Here is an 18423-nt window from a genome sequence, read left to right as displayed (position 1 = left end):
TTTGTCCGACTCGTAAAAAAAACGTAACAAAAATGAATATAACCAATTTTCTATGCGTTTTTTGAAGTTTTTGTAAACCCCACCCCACCTCCACCGAAAAAAGTCTATTATACCCCCCCCCCCCACCCGAAAAAATAAAAAAACCTGGATATGGCCCCGCACTTATGTGTCCTCTTTTTTTTTCTTCTTCTTCTTTTTATTTCGCCACTAGGAGAGCACTGGAACACCATAGAGCTTTATAAGGGTTCATTTAAAAGCCAATTTTATGTCTAATTACTTTTTATAGAATTGACTTGATAATGCTATCACGAAGTGGCATATAACACCCAAAAATTGCATTTTGGGTGCCACATCCGGAATGGAAAGGCTGGACCGGGCCCTGGAACACTGGAGAGCTCTCACTGGAACACTGGAGAGCTTCAGGGCTCACTTAAAAGCTAATTTTTATATCTGTTCGCTTTTAACAAATTCGAAAACCGTCATAAAGTGCCAGATGGCATCGAAAAGGTGAAATTTGATTCTCACTTCCAGAATGGAAAAGCTAGGCTGGGCACTGAAACATCATAGACGGCTGCTTAAGCACACTCATTTAAAAGCTAATTTTTATATCTAATAACTTTTTATATAGTCGACTTGATAACGCCATCATAAAGTGCGATTTGGAACCCAAACTGTGGACATTAGGTTGTTTTTCCAGTTTTTTCAATGAAAATACCAAGAAGGGCCCAAAAGACTCCAAAAAAGGTATTTTTAAAAATCACGGCAAGGGTAAGAAACTTTTTTTTTTACCAAATACTTGAAACTCCTATCCGTAGGCCTATGGGCAAAGAAAACCTAAAAACTAACTTAAGGTGGCAAGTCCTCGAAAACCGAGACCAGAAAGTGTCTTTTTTTTCTGGGTTGAAACTTAAATCTGGAAGTCAAGATTGAGATCAAGGGCACCTCAACCCCCCCCCCCAAAAAAAAAAAAAAAAAAAAAAACGTTAAATCAGCAAAATTATGGTTCACTTGAATTAATGGTTAGAGACAATGTTTGATTAATAGCTGGGAGCACCTCACCGCCAGGAAAAAGACAGTCTGTTCAAACTTCTTTGATCCCAACCTAACCATCCTTGAATTCCCTCATTACCGACGCTTTCTCAGTTGTTCAAAGAAAAATTATAAAATTTAGAGGTAATTTCATTAAATCTAATCATTCATGGACTACAATGGTATCCTAATGTTTTATTGAGGTGCATTGCGTTTTTTTCTCTCCCCCCAGACTCTATAGCTTATATTTTGTTTTCTTGGAAGGAGGGGAGGGGAAAACAACAACAATAATAATAATTATTATATATTATAGTCATTACTTTTATTTGAGCCTAGCGTAATAATTTTTGACGTAACAAAAACTTAGCCAATATTGATGAAGTGACGGTTTAATTGAAAAAGAATAGTCATTTATTTTTGTGTCTTTTTTTAAGACAAATGCTGAAAACTAAGTAAGAACTCTATTATGGGAGGACTTAGGACTCACGAAACTGAGCCGAGGTTTAGGTTGCAAAACTTTGGTGTTCTTAGTGTCAGTGTTAAAACCTAAACTTTGAATTTTAAAGTAGAAAGTTAACATAGATCTCAACATTTTACGGATCATTTACTTATAGCAGCTCAATTTTTCACTATTTTATTTTCAGAAGTACGTGGTTAATTGAAACAGGCATAAATCAGAACCAGCATTATTACAAAACTAGATAAATTAAATACCTAGATAATTTAAACTAAAATCCCATCCCTTGAGACTGCAACGAATCAGGCTTCATTGTGCAATAAAACCGATAAATAACTTGAAAAAAAATCTACCTCGATATTATATTACCCGTTCCATCTTCACACCAAAACCAGTTATCCCATGTGGCTAGGATGAACTTGTCCATTACACACATTTCAGTGTCATGACCTTCATAATGGGGATGAAGAGAAGTGGCCTTCCATTGCCAAGCTGACCTAGTAGCATCATCAGTTTGTTCAAGATACTGCATCATAGAGTAAACAAATGCACCAGGAGCTTCACACAAATGGAAAGTCTTTAAACCATTTGTCTAAAATAAATAAATTGGGTAATTCAAAAATAAATACACAAGAAGCGAGGGTAAAAACTGGAAAACCAACAAAATGGGTGGTAAATTAAACTCTTTGTCAGAGAGTGCGAGAGATAGAGAGGGGGAGCGAGGGAGAGAGAGAGAGAGGGGTTTAACTAATTAAATCTATTAGAAAATCATGTCATCAACAAATAATGCAATTTAGAAGGTCAAAAACAAACAGAAATAAATAGTAAAAAAAAGCTTTACAAAGAAAAGTAAAGAGCTATATTAGCACCTTAGACAAACAATAAATAAGTTTTTTAATAATAAAATCTTAGAACGAGCATCAATTACTACCAATAAATAAACGAAAGTCAAAACAGACAGAAATTAAAATAAATAGACACATAAAACACAAAAACGATATACTGCTAGAGATGAATAAATGTATCCTAAAACGGAAAAAAGTTAAAATTAACAATCTAGTCAAACTGAAAATTTAGGGGAATTACAGCAAACAAGAGTTGGGCTACCCTTCCCTAAGGCTTCTAACGGCCAGAGCGTACAGGCTCAGAGAGGCCCCGTGCAAACATGCTTCCCTCCACTATTGGCTTCGACAGAAAATTAAGAATAAAAAACATATTAAAAATAAAAGACGAAACCATACGAAGATTACTTTCAGCGATTTAATAAAAAAAACAAGCAGATATTTCGACAAAGACCTCCACTAAGCCGTACTAAATGTTAAGAAATATATATATATATATATATATATATATATATATATATATATATATATATATATATATATATATATATATATATATATATATATATATATATATATATATATATATATATATATATATATATATATATATATATATATATATATATATATATATATATATATATATATATATATATATATGATAATGGGCAAGAAGGCATTGACTATCAGCTAGTGAAAAAAGTAGCTGACCTTCATTCAGATACTTACCACATATCCAAGCAATGGGTAATTTGGCACAACAAATGGAAAGACAAGATGTATTTTTATTTTACTTTAAAACTAAAACCTGACGTTGGAATCATTATGAGCAGGGAAATTACCTCGATCCAGGAGTCAATCCCAATTCTAGTACATAAAATGTGTCCCATTGCTTTTAGGGAAGATAATCTAAAGACTGTTCTTTTTAGAATAGGAAAATAATACTTGCATGATTAACCAACTGAGGGAAATGATGAAGGATTTCCCAAAACTTCAAAAATGCCTGAAAAATAAAATATAACATTACTATACACTGTTGCTAAATAAGTGCAAACCTGATAACGACTTTTCAGCAGTGAAATTCAAATACAAAAATGGCCTCTTACTAGGTATTCTGCCCTGCTTCAGTCAATGGCGTCAATTGGAGAGGGGAGGGGCATTTGACCCCATAGATTTGTTTGTTTTTTTTGCGTTTTCATTGATTTTTTTTTATTTCCATAGAAAGAATAAAAAAAAAATAGCCCTCTCCCTAGAGTTAGAAAATCCATTCTTCCATTCCGCCTTAATTTCCTAGAATTTATACCACTGGCTATAGTTCTACATATCCCTCATTTTTTTCTAATTATAAACTAAGAACGAAATTTGATGTATCCTTTCCTTACATCATAGATAAATAACAAAATACGGAACTTGGGCAAATTGTATTTCAAGAAATCCCACTGCCATCAAGCATCTCATAGGAAAACAAGGTGCTTAGTTAATAAATTCAAGAGTAGAATAGATAGTTTTCTTTGGCTATTTGTTGGTCTCATAAGCCAGAAGAGGCGCTTACCTCTACAATTTTCGTTTAACTAGTTTGACACATAAAGTTTCTAATATTCCGTTTCGCTATGTTTTTTTTTTTTTAACAAAATAGTTGGGAAATATGTCGCTTTTTGGTACCTTGGTGTGGGGCAGAAGTCATTTCCTTGGGTGGTAGATGCATCAGTGTGCCAAATAAAACAATAAAAAATATTTATAAATATAAGAGCCATTTGATACTGTCCTATCAGTGACAAGGAGAAAAGCAAGTTACTAAAATATTTTTGTAATTACTTGAAAAAATTATAAAAATTAGGTTCACAAGATAGGTTTCACAAGATAGAAAAGGATACAAAGTAAGTGGCATATACACTTCCTGACAATTTTTTGGTTGAGATATATTCTTTTAAATGAAGGAGATAATATTTACCTGCCCCCCAAAATTTGCTACATTAATACACAGACCAATCAATGGTCAATTTGACTATGACATTAGTTAAAAAGGCACAGAAAATTCATTGCTGATTTTGATATTAATGCAACAACTATACGGTGAGCAAAACAATTCAGTATAAACATGTCAATAATCAAGACGAGGATGAACTCACTCACCTCCAAGGTCTCCCCAGTGCCCTTCGATAAAAAGTTAAAAATAAAGCCCTAAAATGAGCCTTTTGCGTTGCCCTATCCTAATCACGAAAATCTCTGATAGCCCCACATAGGATTCGAACATGTGCTACCCTATTAGGATAAGTATACAAAGACTGTATCTTACAATAAATATACTAGGTTTGAATAAATCCAGTTGATTCCAATTAAACATTTTTAAATTCATGCCTCCCTGTCAAGAAAAAAAACAGGATTATGCACATCAAGCAGTAGGCTAATAACAAACAAAAAAATGAACAAATGCATCTAATAAACTCCTTGATATACAAAGAAAAGAAGAGCACCCTGAAAATCAAGACATGATTCCGTATTCATCTCATATATATCTCCTTCTAAAACAAGCTAATTATATAAATCTATGTAGCAAAATGGGAGTGTTTAAAAGCCTCAATACACTGCGCCAGGTACCTAGTAGTACCTGATATACCACTAGTCTCTTACCTCATTTCACTTCAAGGCTGGGTGTATTTGTTTTACACATAGGCTGTGTGTATATGTTGATTCTTTTGAAAGAATCAACAGAGCCTCCAGAAGGACACAAGCCTCTCATAAAACAAAAGGGGTAATCATTATGACTTTCATTGAAAAAGTATCCACAAAGAGCATTCTATTATTCATGTTCAGAACCAAATGAAGGTGTTCCTTAGGTAATTAGCTATTGACTCATCCAGCTTCATATAATTAGATCCTCTTGTGTGCCTTCATGTCTGCTAAGGAGAGGGGAGGACTATTTGGACTTATGCCATCAGCAGTTGCGAATTCATACACCAGTAGAAAACTCCCAAGGACTCTACATCCAACTGATTGCTCACAGGATGGAATGAGTCATAAATAACAATACAGTCCCCTTCATATTAGCCCTGTTTTGGATATTTTGAAGTTGTGCCAATAGTATTTTAGGAGAACTAGAATACAGCGAGGGTCCATATTCGGCAATGGATGTGATGCAGGACTTATGAAGTCTGATCAAGTTTGGTGGGAGAAGGTTTTGCACCAAACAGGGATCCCTCGCTTTATTTTCTGCAAAGTTCTCAACCAGTTGAGATAGAGAAGTATATTCACAGGAGAAAGAACTCATGTGCAGTCTGTAAAGTATATAAAGATGTAATATGGATAAGACACCTTCGATGTGGAGATCAGCAGTCCTTTGTTTTTGATCCACTGAAGTTTGTCATCCTAACAACAAAGTACTTTTCCATTAACAAAATGTACCTCTGTAGCGACATGGAGACTTTGGTTGAGTCTCCATTTTTAGAAGAAAACTCCAAGAGCATGGAGCATCTTCTACAAGTTGTAATGCTACATTCTGTCAAATACTTTAGCTATTTCCAATGACAACAGAGTAATATTATGCTGCTTTGGCATAAGTTCAATTAACACCTGATTCGGAGCAACTAGCATGGAAGTCTAGCATGAATGCCTTACTAATAAAAAAAAAAAAAAAAAAAAAAAAAAAAAAAAAAAAGAAGAAGAAGCATTGCAAAACCTTAGTGCTATAATATAAACATGGCAAGTACCCTAAAACCTTGGCAAGTTCATCTCCAAAAGACTAAAATGAATATTCAAAACATAGCAATTTACATTTGTAATGAAAAATTCCCTTTTCTCCTTAAGTACTCTCCTCTTAATGAAAGATCCAGGGTTTGTACTGTCTGTGTGTTGAGACCATTCGCTCAGGTTAAAGTGGCTTAGCTGACCTTTCCATGCATTTAGTAGAATCTTTTGTTTCTGCAGTACCTACAACAATGATAAAAAAACTAAACATGGGGATTAAGTTAAGTCGCATTATATTTCAAGTAAACAGAAAAAAAGTATTACAGTATGATGCAATCTGATTATTATTTTTTTTTTCATTTGCTTAAAGTTTTAGCTGAAGATTTAATGAAAAATTCTTTAGTTAAAAAATAGGCTTTATTTGAAGCAATATGTGTTAGGTTTTATGCAATTTATATTAATAACAAAGATAAGGAAATTGTTTTTGCAAAAGTTCTTAAGCTATCAGGAATCTGAAGAAAAGAAAGATAATATAAATGTTAATTTAAGCCAAGAGACTTATTAGTGACCTATGTGCACTCTAACCCTGGTCCAAACATAAGGTTTAGACTTAGACTGTAGAGGACACAAATATCACAATGCCTTAACATTTGATTAGTAGCACACATGAATGGAGTCTCCCATCTCCATCACACCATATCCCATGAGTGGCAGATTTATCCTTAGGACATTACCCAATAGAGAGTTTGACTGGGGTGATACATCTGTTAAATCATAACACAGGTGACTTAAGACCAGATAAGGAAGAACACAAACCTTCTATGGAGCAAAATGGCTAATCATGGCTTGATCCTGACTTTCCATATGGGCGCAGACTGTGAAAGAATAGCCTCTTCAATCTCTTTGACTTTAATAGTTTTAAGGAACAGATGCCAGGAAAGTCCACAGGGATAACTGGTGACCAATCATTAATAGCAACATCAGTTCTTGATCCTTTGATGTCAGCCCTATCTATCAATGCAAAGCAGTGTCCACAAAGTGTGAGACTGTTCACTGACCTACATGGGACGTGAGCTGGGTTTAGAGCATTTTGAGACAGGTTAGTTTCACCCAACAGGCATTCAAATTCATTGCTGTAGTAAACCTGCAAAGTCAAAAGAGGAAGCGCAAGTCTGGACATTTGGTTCTGCACTAGGTCAAACTGCCAATGCTGCAAGGCTATGTCCATGTGGTTGTACCTGAAAGACTGTGAAGGTAGAATATGGACTGGAGTTCACAACATCACCATGTGTTTGGGCTCACTGGTGGCTAGACATAACCTGGTGCTTTAGTTTTTACTAATGGATGCTAGTATTTTGGAGCCAAGGTTTAGTGGTTGCTTGCCCTCAAGAGATGGCAACAGGGCAGCTTCACCATCAGACAAACCAAATATTCCACATGGCCAAATGCCAAAATCACTTGCAGACAAAGTGGGTACCAGCTGAGGTATTGTAAATGGCTAAGCAGTAATCTATACTAGAATGTGCTGAAAAAAAGTCTAAAACTGGGAGATTTGTCTTGCTAATGAGCAATTATGTTGCTCCACTACAAGGAAAGAAACTTCAAAGAACTGACATAGGGGCACCACAGAAGTGCAACCTGTGCCTTAATTTGACTCAACACAGGAAACATCACAAGCCCTGCACAATGGAAAAATTTACAGATAGAGAGGCTCTCTCTTTTCTTTGTATTCCTAAATTTGCAGCACCAGGTATAATTAAATATCTGCTCTGTTGCTAGTCCCGAAAAAGAAGACACCTGCCCCAAAACCACAATTTGACTCAGACAGATTGTCAAATAGGGACATCAAAAAAGAATTCACCACAGAGCTGTCAAACAGATTTGAAGTCCTACAATCCTTTGAAGAAATAGAAGAAGAATGTATGTGGGAAAAAATCGAAGAATGTACTTTCAGTACATTCCTAGCCACTCTGGCATAAGTGGTAATCATCAGGTTGATGAAATAGCAAAAAATGCTATAAATATTGACCAGCCAAGTGGAAGACCAATCCCAATTAGAGATATTTACCGATGGAGGCTATCAGATATTAATTTTAATAAGATTAATCCTATCCTTTCCCCCTTTCCCAATAAGTATCTTTCTAAAATTTATCATAGAATTCGTTCTGGAACAAATGGACTAAATTTCCATGCATTCTCATATAAGCTTTCTAATTCAAGTGGTTTAATTCCCCTGTCCCCTCTTTGCAGGCATTGTAATATGAATAATGAAACAATTGACCATTGCCTATTTGAATGTAATATGCTGACGTCTGCACAACATACATTGCTTTGTAAAATGTTAAAATACTTCAAACACCACAAAATCCCACTATCAGCCAAGAGCCTAGCCAACTGTACCTGCACACAGAGCATAGAAATCGACATCTATCATCTTATATTGGAACTCCTAGAGTCGAAAGATCTGCTGAAAGATATCTGAACATATCTAATAAATATGAGGCAATCAAGCCAGTAGCTCTGTAGCCCACAGAGTGAAGCAAAAGGAAAAGGGCTAAATAGTTATACTGAAAAGCCCGCCTGCTGTTAAATAGAAGAAGAATCGAAGAAAGCTATAAAGAAGCTGCAAAACTAGTCCTTGGTTTCAAGAAAAGACCAATGGCTGTCGGCTGAAACATGGGACTATGTTCTTCTCTTCTTCTAATTCACAGCAGGCGGGCTATTCAGTTAGTACTATTTAGCCCTTTTCTTTTTGCTTCACTCTGTGGGCTACAGAGCTACTGGCTTGGTCGTCTCTTATTTATTAGATATTACCTTAAATTACCTTAAATCGCACTTGCCAGCGATATGGACGAGTCCAGTGTACGCCAGTTAATGATGATAGGGCCGCGGGACATCAGCTTCATCCCATTGCGTGAGCCATAGCTTGGTTTCCCATTCTCAGATATCTTTCAGTAGATCTTTTGACTCAAGGAGTTCAAATATAAGATGATAGATATCAATTTCTGTGCTCTGTGTGCAGGTATAGTTGGCTAGGCTCTTGGCTGATAGTGAGATTTTGTGGTGTTTGAAGCATTTTAAGTTTACAAAGCAAGGTATGTTGTGCAGACATCAGCATATTACATTCAAATAGGCAATGGTCAATTGTTTCATTATTCATATTACAATGCCTGCAAAGAGGGGACAAGGAAATTGAACCACTTGAATTAGAAAACTTATATGAGAATGCAAGGAAATTTAGTCCATTTGTTCCAGAACGAATTCTATGATAAATGTTTAGAAAGATACTTATTGGGAAAGGGGGAAAGGATAGGATTAATCTTATTAAAATTAATATCTGATAGCATCCATCGGTAAATATCTCTAATTGGGATTGGTCTCCCACTTGGCTGGTCAATATTTATAGCATTTTTTGCTATTTCATCAACCTGATCACTTATGCCAGAGTGGCTAGGGATATAATAAATGTATGTTTTTATGGCACTTGAATCAAGATTATCTATAGTACTGACACAATGATAAGTGTTAATTTCCAACTTATACTGATGAGCTGAGACTAGAAACTCAAAGCTCGATAGAGAGTTGGAATATATGATATTATTATTTGAATTTGCAATAAAAGGTTGGTTTTCCTTAATGTGTTCTAATGCCATGATTATGGCATTTAACTCAGCAGACATTATAGATAAATTATTGTATATTCTCTCACCCATTGCAATTTTCAGGTGAGGAAGGAAAACACCACTTGCAACCTTCTCATTCATTTTTGACCCATCAACAAATATTTGGAAGTGACTTTTATAGGTAATTGTATTAAGTTCTGCAAAATTCTTCTGGAAAAAAGCAATGGGGGTTAAATCTTTATTCCACTTTGAGAAGTCATTATTTATTATGGGACTTGACCAATTCCATGGGGGGATCGGGGGAAAGTGGGTGCAATAGACTTTGCTGGTATAGGAAACTTCTTCTGAATATTGGCATACTCATCTGCAACGCCTCTATACATGGCTGGATTTCTTAACCAATTATGTAGTGTGTGTGAGCTATTTGATTCAATTTTTGTAAGATTTTTTGTCAAGAGAAAGCTACGTCTCTCCCTTATTGTTGTTAATCCACTCTCCATAAGCGGAAACTTGGTGCTTGTGGGTTTCCTAAGACCAAATATGAGCTGTATTATATCATTTTGTATTGTTTCAATTTTTTGCATCTGGGTCTTTGCACATGCACCATAGACGATGAGCCCATAGTCAATATGGGGTCTTATATGTGATTTATAAAACTAGAGTACGGTTATCTCCTTAAAGCCCCAGGGTGTGGAAAGAAGTCTTTTTAGTATATTTGTTTTTCTACGGCCTTTTTTTACTGTGTTAGAAATGTGGAGGTGGAAATTAAGTTTTTGGTCAAGCATGAGACCTATGTAATTAATATGATTATCTTCTGGAATAGTTGTTTTATTTAGAGTTAGTTTTGCATTAACATGGTTTTGCTTCCGGTGAAATTGGATTATTTTTGACTTGGTGGGTGCAATGGGTATATCTGAATGTTGAGAGAATTTTTCAAACTGGAAGAGTGACTTTTGCAGATTTGACTGTGCTATCTGAAAGGTGTTGCCAGATGACCATAGCATCAGATCATCAGCATATTGTAGATTCGTGTGGGGTAGGTTCATGTCCCAGAGATATAGAGCAAATAGGAGGCAACTGAGGACTGCTCCCTGAGGTAGGCCTTTTGTTATTGTCTTTTGGGGTGAAGAGGCTGAACCAACACAAACGATGAAACTTCGCACTTCTATGAAGGATTTAATAAAAGATACTAGCTTAGGGAATACTCCAAGGTTTGCAAGTTTGTTTAAAAGGATTTGGTGGTTCACATTGTCATATGCCCCTTCAAAATCTAGGAAAGCTGCAACTAGGACATTATTTTTTGAGAAAGATTCATTTATTGCATTTGTTAGCAAAATGAAAGCATCTGTTGAGGAGTGGTGTTTCCTGAATCCAGTTTGAGTGTGAGGGATCATTTTATTTTTTCCAACAAACCAGAGGAGTCTGTGATAGATCATTTTCTCCATTATTTTCCCCATCACAGGAGTAATCATTATGGGCCTATAAGACTCAGGGTTATCTTTGGGTTTGTTTTTCTTTAGGATTGGTAGGAGGAACAAACATTTCCATATAGTGGGGAAAATAAAAGATGCCCAATCGTGATTGTACCAAATTAGTAGTTCTTGTGTTCACGAAGCGGTGATTCTTTATTAATGTAAGGTGTATATTGTTATGGCCGCCGATCGTTTTAGTCGTAACATAATATATTTCATCTTTAAATTCCTGGATTGAGAATAGCTTAGTTATGTTCTCGGATCCTTGGCTATCCTATGTTGAAAAACGCAAGCAGGCAAAACTTCTTCTTCTTCCTAACTGCAATGCCAAGATTCATGTATTCAGCAACCTGGCATACCAATATCATGACCAAGTTGGTGAAAAGGAGTGCTAGGAAGGACAAACGTAACCACCTTGAGAAGAAAACAGAACTAGCTGAAGAAGTTGCAAGGAGAGGGGACTCAATGACTGTGTAACGTTTAACCAATGAAATCATTGGGAAATGCCAGAGTATGGAAGGTCCTGTACAAGACCCAAATGGACGTCTTACAACAGATCCAGAAGATGTGAGTAAAGTAAGGGCAGGCAATTTTCAGACGCTTCTAAACCATCCTCCCCCTCTAGAACCACCAACAATCCCTGATGTACCGCTACTAAACCTTCCAATCAACATAGACCCTCCGGATACCACAGAGATTTGTATGGCAACGAAACAATTGAAAGATGAACAATCCCCAGGCAAAGACAGAATCTCAGCAGAAATGCTTAAAGTGACTGTCATTCCTTGCATGACCTTGTGCAGCAAATTCTTCAGGAAAATTTGGGATTTGGAAAAGGTGCCTAAAGACTGGACTAAGAGTACCCTGGTAAAACTTTTCAAAAAAAGAGATACCACAAAGTGTGAAAACTGGCATGGCATCTGCCTCCTTTCAGTCCCAGGAAAGTTGTTCACTCTCATAATCCTCAACGGAATAAAACTATATCTTGACAGACACCCACGTGAGCAGCAAAATGGCTTCCATCCAAACTGCTCTTGTACCGACCTCATATTTGTCCTCAAAATGCTTCTGGAAGAAACCAATGAGGTGAGAAGGAAATTGTACCTTGTATTCATTGATTTTGAGAAGGCTTTTGAGTCAGTAGATAGAACAGCACTCTGGAAAATACTTTTACATTACTGCATTCCAGAAAAAATCATTAAACTTATCATTGCTTTCTACAAAGATACAGAATGCTGTGTACAAACTGGACAAGGGGATACCAGATACTTTAAAATAATGACAGGAGTAAAGCAGGGAAGTGTCCTCTCCCCCCTATTATTTATCCTTGTTGTTGATTACATCTTGAGTAATTGCAAGGGATATGGGATTGATATTGGTGAGCTGGCCAGACTTGGAGATCTCAATTTTGCTGATGACATAAGCCTTCTTGAAACTTGCAAACTGAGACTGCAGACCTTTATAAATAGTGTTAAAGATGCAGTGGAACAATTTGGACTAAAAATCAACACAAATAAAATAAAAAGCATGGCTACCAGCAGATCTACTCTTGATATTAATTGTGGAGCTGACCAAATAAAGCAGGTGGCTGAGTTGAGATACCTGGGCAGTACATTTGAAAACACTGGCTCAAATGCAATAGAAGTCCAACTTAAGCTGGGACAAGCACACAGGATGTTTAACCATCTCAAACGAGTTTGGAAATCTCAAAAATACTCCTTGAAGCTAAAGATACAACTGTTCCAAAGCAATGTTCTGTCAGTACTGCTTTATGGATCTGAGACCTGGCACCTCAATCAACAACAAGAGAAAAAAAAAATACAATCATTTGAAAACACTTGCCTCAGAAGAATCCTAAATATAAACTGGACCCAGAGGATAAGAAATGACACCATCAGGCAACAGGTAATAACAGACATTATCCATCAATGTAGGTGGCGTTATAGTTTGGCAGAAATCGCTTGCCAAACTCCATCCTCTTCTGGCAGCCAGAAAGATCAAGAAGACAAGGCCATCCTAGAAACACCCAGAGACGTTCACACAGAAGAGACTTGTCAAATATACATGCATCCCTACAACCCAAATGGGAAGATGTACCAGCTGCAACACACTTCCAAGATGACTGGAGACTTTTTGTGGATGCCCTAGGTGCCTCTGGAGGCACAGGAGGAACTAAGGTCTAAGGTAAGGTAATGCTGCTAGTGTTTTATTGAGGTGTTAGATGACTGTTGAATCTTTTTTTTGGAAAGAGTCAATAGTTTCCCAAATACTAGGTCCTGAAGCACATATGGTCCTGAATACTAGACATGAGTCTAGACATTTGAAACATGACAAAGAATCTTATTGGTTAGACAAAACTCACAAGGTCTTTGTTCCTTAATAATTTACAGGTGTTTGGTGATTCTTTTCAACAAGAATATTTGGTGTAATGACCAAGGACCTGTGCATTTTGCAAGGAATGACTGAGCTTGGAAAATGTTATATGTATCAAATTAGGCCTTTCATTTGATAAAAGTTCACAATATACATTTTTTGCAAGGATATGTACATTAATTAATCTCCCAAAAATGTTTCCAAAGGACTTTTCTTCCCTAGTAAAAACAAGAGAATTGTTGCCCATAAATGTCCATTTTGGTATTTGAGACAACCATTCTGGAAAAGGGCCTCTTAGATTGTCTGCATCCACCTAACAAGCATACAAATTAAAAAAATAATACACATCATTACAGATGCAAAAATGATGGCTAATTTATGCAGGGAAAGTGTTGTACAGAAAATGCCTATTTGTTAGTTCTTCAAAAAAAAAAATTTAACCTTAAAACAACTTTTAGTGGAGAATATATCTATATGTTATTCCTATTCAAATGCTTCAGATCTTGATGCAGCATCTCCTTAAAAATACAAAATTAGCAGTTTTACACTGCTTAGGATGTTCCAAAGAAGAGATTTGCTAGATTGAAGATACCACCTGCCTATTTGAACTGCATTGACAAGAAGATTTATTCACAGGGAATGTTTTAAGACAGTAACTTCAATACCTTAAACAATAGCAAACAAGAGCAAAGGAATACATATATGCTCAAGGATTAAAGTAATCAGCTTTTGAAATAAATTCAATTGTAAAGTTAGTTCTACTGGATGCTGTGTCTAAAAAAAAAAACAATTTGGATCTTTGGTTGCTAGTTCTAACATTATAAAAAGGCTTTCTGCCAGATCAAAAAGCCATAATAGTATCTTAGGAATTTTTCCTTGTTTATGAATTTTTAGGAATTTTAGGAATTTTTCCTTGTTTTTGCCATTTAAAAATCTCTAAGGTAAACAAAACATGATTTTGTTTTTAAACAAATGATTTTTTCTCTTATATTTTCATAATTTTGCCTTGAAAGAGCTATATTTCTTCTTAGAGTTCCAGCCAGAATTGTTGCATAGTCATGTGTTGTTCAGAGGTTTGTAATGTGTGCATGAAGAATGGCAGTGAGGACACTGTAGGCTACTGCTAAAGGCAGCACACCATGAGCCTTGAGAATAAAAAAGGGAAACTAATAAAATAAATAAATGAGAAACAGGTATTAAGAATGAAATATCTAATCTAAAATTATTCCACTGAAGAATTAGCTTTCCTTGCAACTCTGTTTTTTAGTCTTTAAAGGGACCCTAGAAGTAACAACTTATCTTCTTTTTTTAATATATTATCTAGGCTAATTGATTTATAAGCTATTTTAAAAACCTACCATTTAATGGTAAGATATTTTATTTTCTATATGAAGTATACATTCTACACATTTAAGGCACAAATAGAAAAAAATACCAGTAATACAGGCTGAAAAAAGTAACATATATTAGATAATGTAAACTAAAAGAAAAAGCATACCTGAAAAATTACAGTAAATACAAACTGATTAAAGCTACAGATATAAAATAATGTGAACTAAAAGAAAAAATATACCTGAAAAAACAACACTGGTACTATCGTTGTTAAAAATTTAGATGCTGCCTCAAGATACATGGTACAACCTTCAAAAAATTGGCATGATTAAAATGAATTTGATTGGCTAAACCATGCTAGCATATTGAATTTTATACTCCACACTAATACAGCCATGATATTTTCAAATATAACCATATTAGGGTAAATTTTTACCAAATCATATTATTGACTTATGAATAATACCCTGAATTGGTATATATATAGGGGTGGGGGTAAAATTCATTTCTGACAAAAATGATTATTATATTTGGAAAGAGCATAAAAAAAGGCATCAAGTGGTATATTCACTTTATTTGTAAGTCAATAATATGATTTGGTAAAAATTTAACCATATTATTTTTATTAATAAAAAATAGAACTTGACAAAATATTTTTATAACATAACCTATAAATATTTTCTATGCCTTCTTCTCTCTGCATCCTGTTATAATATTTACAAATCAAATTTTTGTGGGATTAGATTGTGCCTTGGAGCAAATTACTTTTGAATAACTGTTTTATAGACAAATGTATGTTTTTAACCACTTTTTGGACCCATTTCTAGTCATGATCAGTTTTTTTGTGCAGTGACAAAAATAAGATGGGTTACCTTTTGGGGCCCCTTCAAGGGCTGAAAATGTAATTGCCCCATAAGTGATTATTGAATTTGGAAAGTGCATACAAAAGGCATTGAGTAGCTTATGGTGTTTTCACCTTACCCCTAGATCTATATCACTAATGGAACCAAATAAAGATTTAATTTGATTCCTTCAAAGGGGTCAAAGTCTTGAATGGTGCAGAAGGGGTAAATTTCTAGTGGGCCACATAATTTAGCTAAGATGAAAGTAAAAACGTCATTTAATACCTTTATGATCTTTTATAAGTTCAAAAATTACTTCTGGGGCTAATTGCATCTTGAGCCCTTAAAAGGGTCCCAAAGGTATAATATGAAAAATGAAAGAGCATAAAAAAAGCATCAAATGATGTTTTCACTTTCATCCTAGCTATATTATATGGCCAACTGCAAATTTACCTTGAAATTTACCCATCCCACCCCCATAATGTGCAAATATATAGGCTACCCTGAATTGTCAACAGAAAAGCTTTGAATTACAAAATTCAGCAATAGCCTATTTTTGTCAAAAGCATTTGAAAAACTTGAAACAGCATGAAAATGGTTTATATTTGAGTTGCCTAATAAATGAGGGTTGAATTGTTGTAAATTAGTATTTTTTAAATATATTACTCTTGAACAATTTATTTATAAACTAGTGATGTTTTTCACCATGTTTCAATAGGCCTAACTTAACTAGTGTTTATAAATTCTTTGTGTGGTTAAAAAACAAAATACCTTTGGGGCCCCTTTAAGGGCTGAAGATGCAACTAGCCCCAGAAGCAATTCTTGAATTATGAAAGAGCATTAAAAAATAGCCTAGCATCAAATGATGTTTTCAATTTCATCTTAGCTAAATTATGTGGCCCACTAGAAATTTACCACCAAAGGCGAATCAGGTAGTTTGCCTAATCTCTTAGGCCCTATTTAGCAAATTAGTCCAAAACATTTGCCTAGGCCTAGCCAAAACAAGGCCTAACGCCTAAGTAAAGCAAAACAATTCAACTACCTACATTGAGCTTTGATTCAATGTCAGATAGAAATAACTGCTCATTTTTTTGGTTCCTGGAAGCATCAGGTTGGAAAGTAACGAGGCCACATTCCATAAGTTTAACGTAACTTTCGTCCATTCCGAAAACTCACGTGCTGAAAAATCAAATTTTTGCCATTGCGGCTTAAGAGCTTTTTTAAACAGTTCCTGTTAACAAACTGTAATTTCGTTTTTACGCTAAAGTTTAACTATCTCACAACTCTATTTTTTAAACCAATAAAAACTTTATCGTAAAGAGCAAGGTGTTGCAGAGGGGACACCCCCTTTCATGTACTGAATAATTTCTGTTCGTTTTAAATTTTAATGTTTCTCCTTACTTTCAGTAAAAAAATACTTGTTTTTTTAATATCTGATAAACGGGCTTGGTAATATTAAAAATATCTTTCTTACCATGCTTTTTCTAAAACCTATTTTTCACATCCAGTTGTTAAACTGTGCAGTTTTCCAGTTTGTTTACCGAAACCATTATTACTTTTCCCACAAGTCACTGCGACTAAGAAGCCATGCTTAATAAGAAAACCCATGACACTCGTGACACCCACCCAGGGCCGTCACGTATGGAGGATATGGGGACCCCCCCCCCCCCCAATGTTTTTGGTCACTCGTCAAAAAAAAAGTAGGTAAAATCGTGGTGTTTTGCGCCACAATTTTTCCGACGCCGTTAGAATTTTGTATTCGGTTTAATAACAACCACGAAAATACTGACATGTCATCTACAGAAATTTTGAACTTGGTCGGTAAACCCAGCAGTTTTACCGACTCCTGCCGTAAATTTATAGATGGTGCCACAAATTTCCATTTGGTTAAATAAACTGCATTAAAATAGTGACATGATATGTACCGAAATCAAAATCTCGGTTGGTAAATGCAGCGGTTTTACCAACTCGTGCAGTGGTTTTACGTATTGCATTCGAAACGGACATTATGCTAATTATTGACAAAAAATAGTTGGTAAAAATGGCCAAACAGTCGGTAAATATCTTGCCCCCCCCCCAACATTTTGACTAGTAACGACACTGCACCCACCACACTCCTTTCAACTAAATTATTTTGCAAACTATTTTGAAGTTCTATGTTTGGCTCCATATTCTCACAAACTAATAACATTTAGTCCTCCAAAAATTCCTAAGAAAGCTCTTTTACTCTTTAGTCATAAACCATATGTAACCATCCATTTCCACCGCCATTAAAGTAAGGAGTTCTTACTTATCCCATAGTTTTAAAATTCATTTACTGACACCTTTATTACTTTTCCCACAAGCCAAGCTTATAACCTAGCCAAGCTTGGTTCAAGCCAAGCTCAAACTAAGTAATCCTTCACATAGGTGTTTGGGAAACCCTAGTTCCCACACAATTCGTGTTTGGAGGTGCACCCATAAAACTTGGGCCCCTTGTCACTTCCCCCCCCCCCTCTCTCTCTATCTTGTAATTAGTCAACCTATCGACCTTCTGAGGGGGTACGTGCCCCTAAGACCACCCCCTACCTCCACACAACCCTTAGAGGAAGTATTTTTGGTCAAGAAAAGTTTGATGGTCGTCTTCAGCATTTGTAGGTAAAAGCAAGGCCATCCTTCTTTTACTCTCTTTAGGAGGGATGGTAAAAACGGACTGATAAAATGAAGTATATGTCAAAAACGTTGTGATAAAAAATGACTCGTGATAAATAACCAAAATTCTAAAAA

The 18423-nt window shown here is 35.5% G+C and overlaps 1 protein-coding gene across 3 annotated transcripts in view; it reads right to left on the bottom strand.

Annotated features, from left to right (window-relative positions):
* Positions 1–16839, bottom strand: part of aft (cap methyltransferase 2) — a 48165-nt gene extending 31326 nt beyond the window's left edge. For all 3 annotated transcript variants that reach the window (XM_089102150.1, XM_089102151.1, XM_089102152.1), the window contains exons 1-4: positions 16704–16839; positions 6103–6258; positions 3281–3334; positions 1840–2078 (exon numbers count right to left, since the gene is read on the bottom strand). In XM_089102150.1, coding sequence (XP_088958276.1) covers positions 1840–2078; positions 3281–3334; positions 6103–6258; positions 16704–16820 — 566 coding nt within the window. In that variant the 5' untranslated portion in view covers positions 16821–16839. The remainder of the gene's footprint in view (positions 1–1839; positions 2079–3280; positions 3335–6102; positions 6259–16703) is intronic.
* Between the last annotated feature and the right edge of the window lie 1584 nt (positions 16840–18423).

This window comes from Artemia sp. Qi Xiang Cuo, chromosome 16, assembly GCF_049724085.1.
Source record: "Artemia sp. Qi Xiang Cuo chromosome 16, ASM4972408v1, whole genome shotgun sequence".
NCBI classification, from domain to species: Eukaryota; Metazoa; Arthropoda; class Branchiopoda; order Anostraca; family Artemiidae; genus Artemia; species Artemia sp. Qi Xiang Cuo.
Note: the sequence above shows the minus strand (reverse complement) of the source record. Positions and strands in the feature narration are given on the sequence as shown.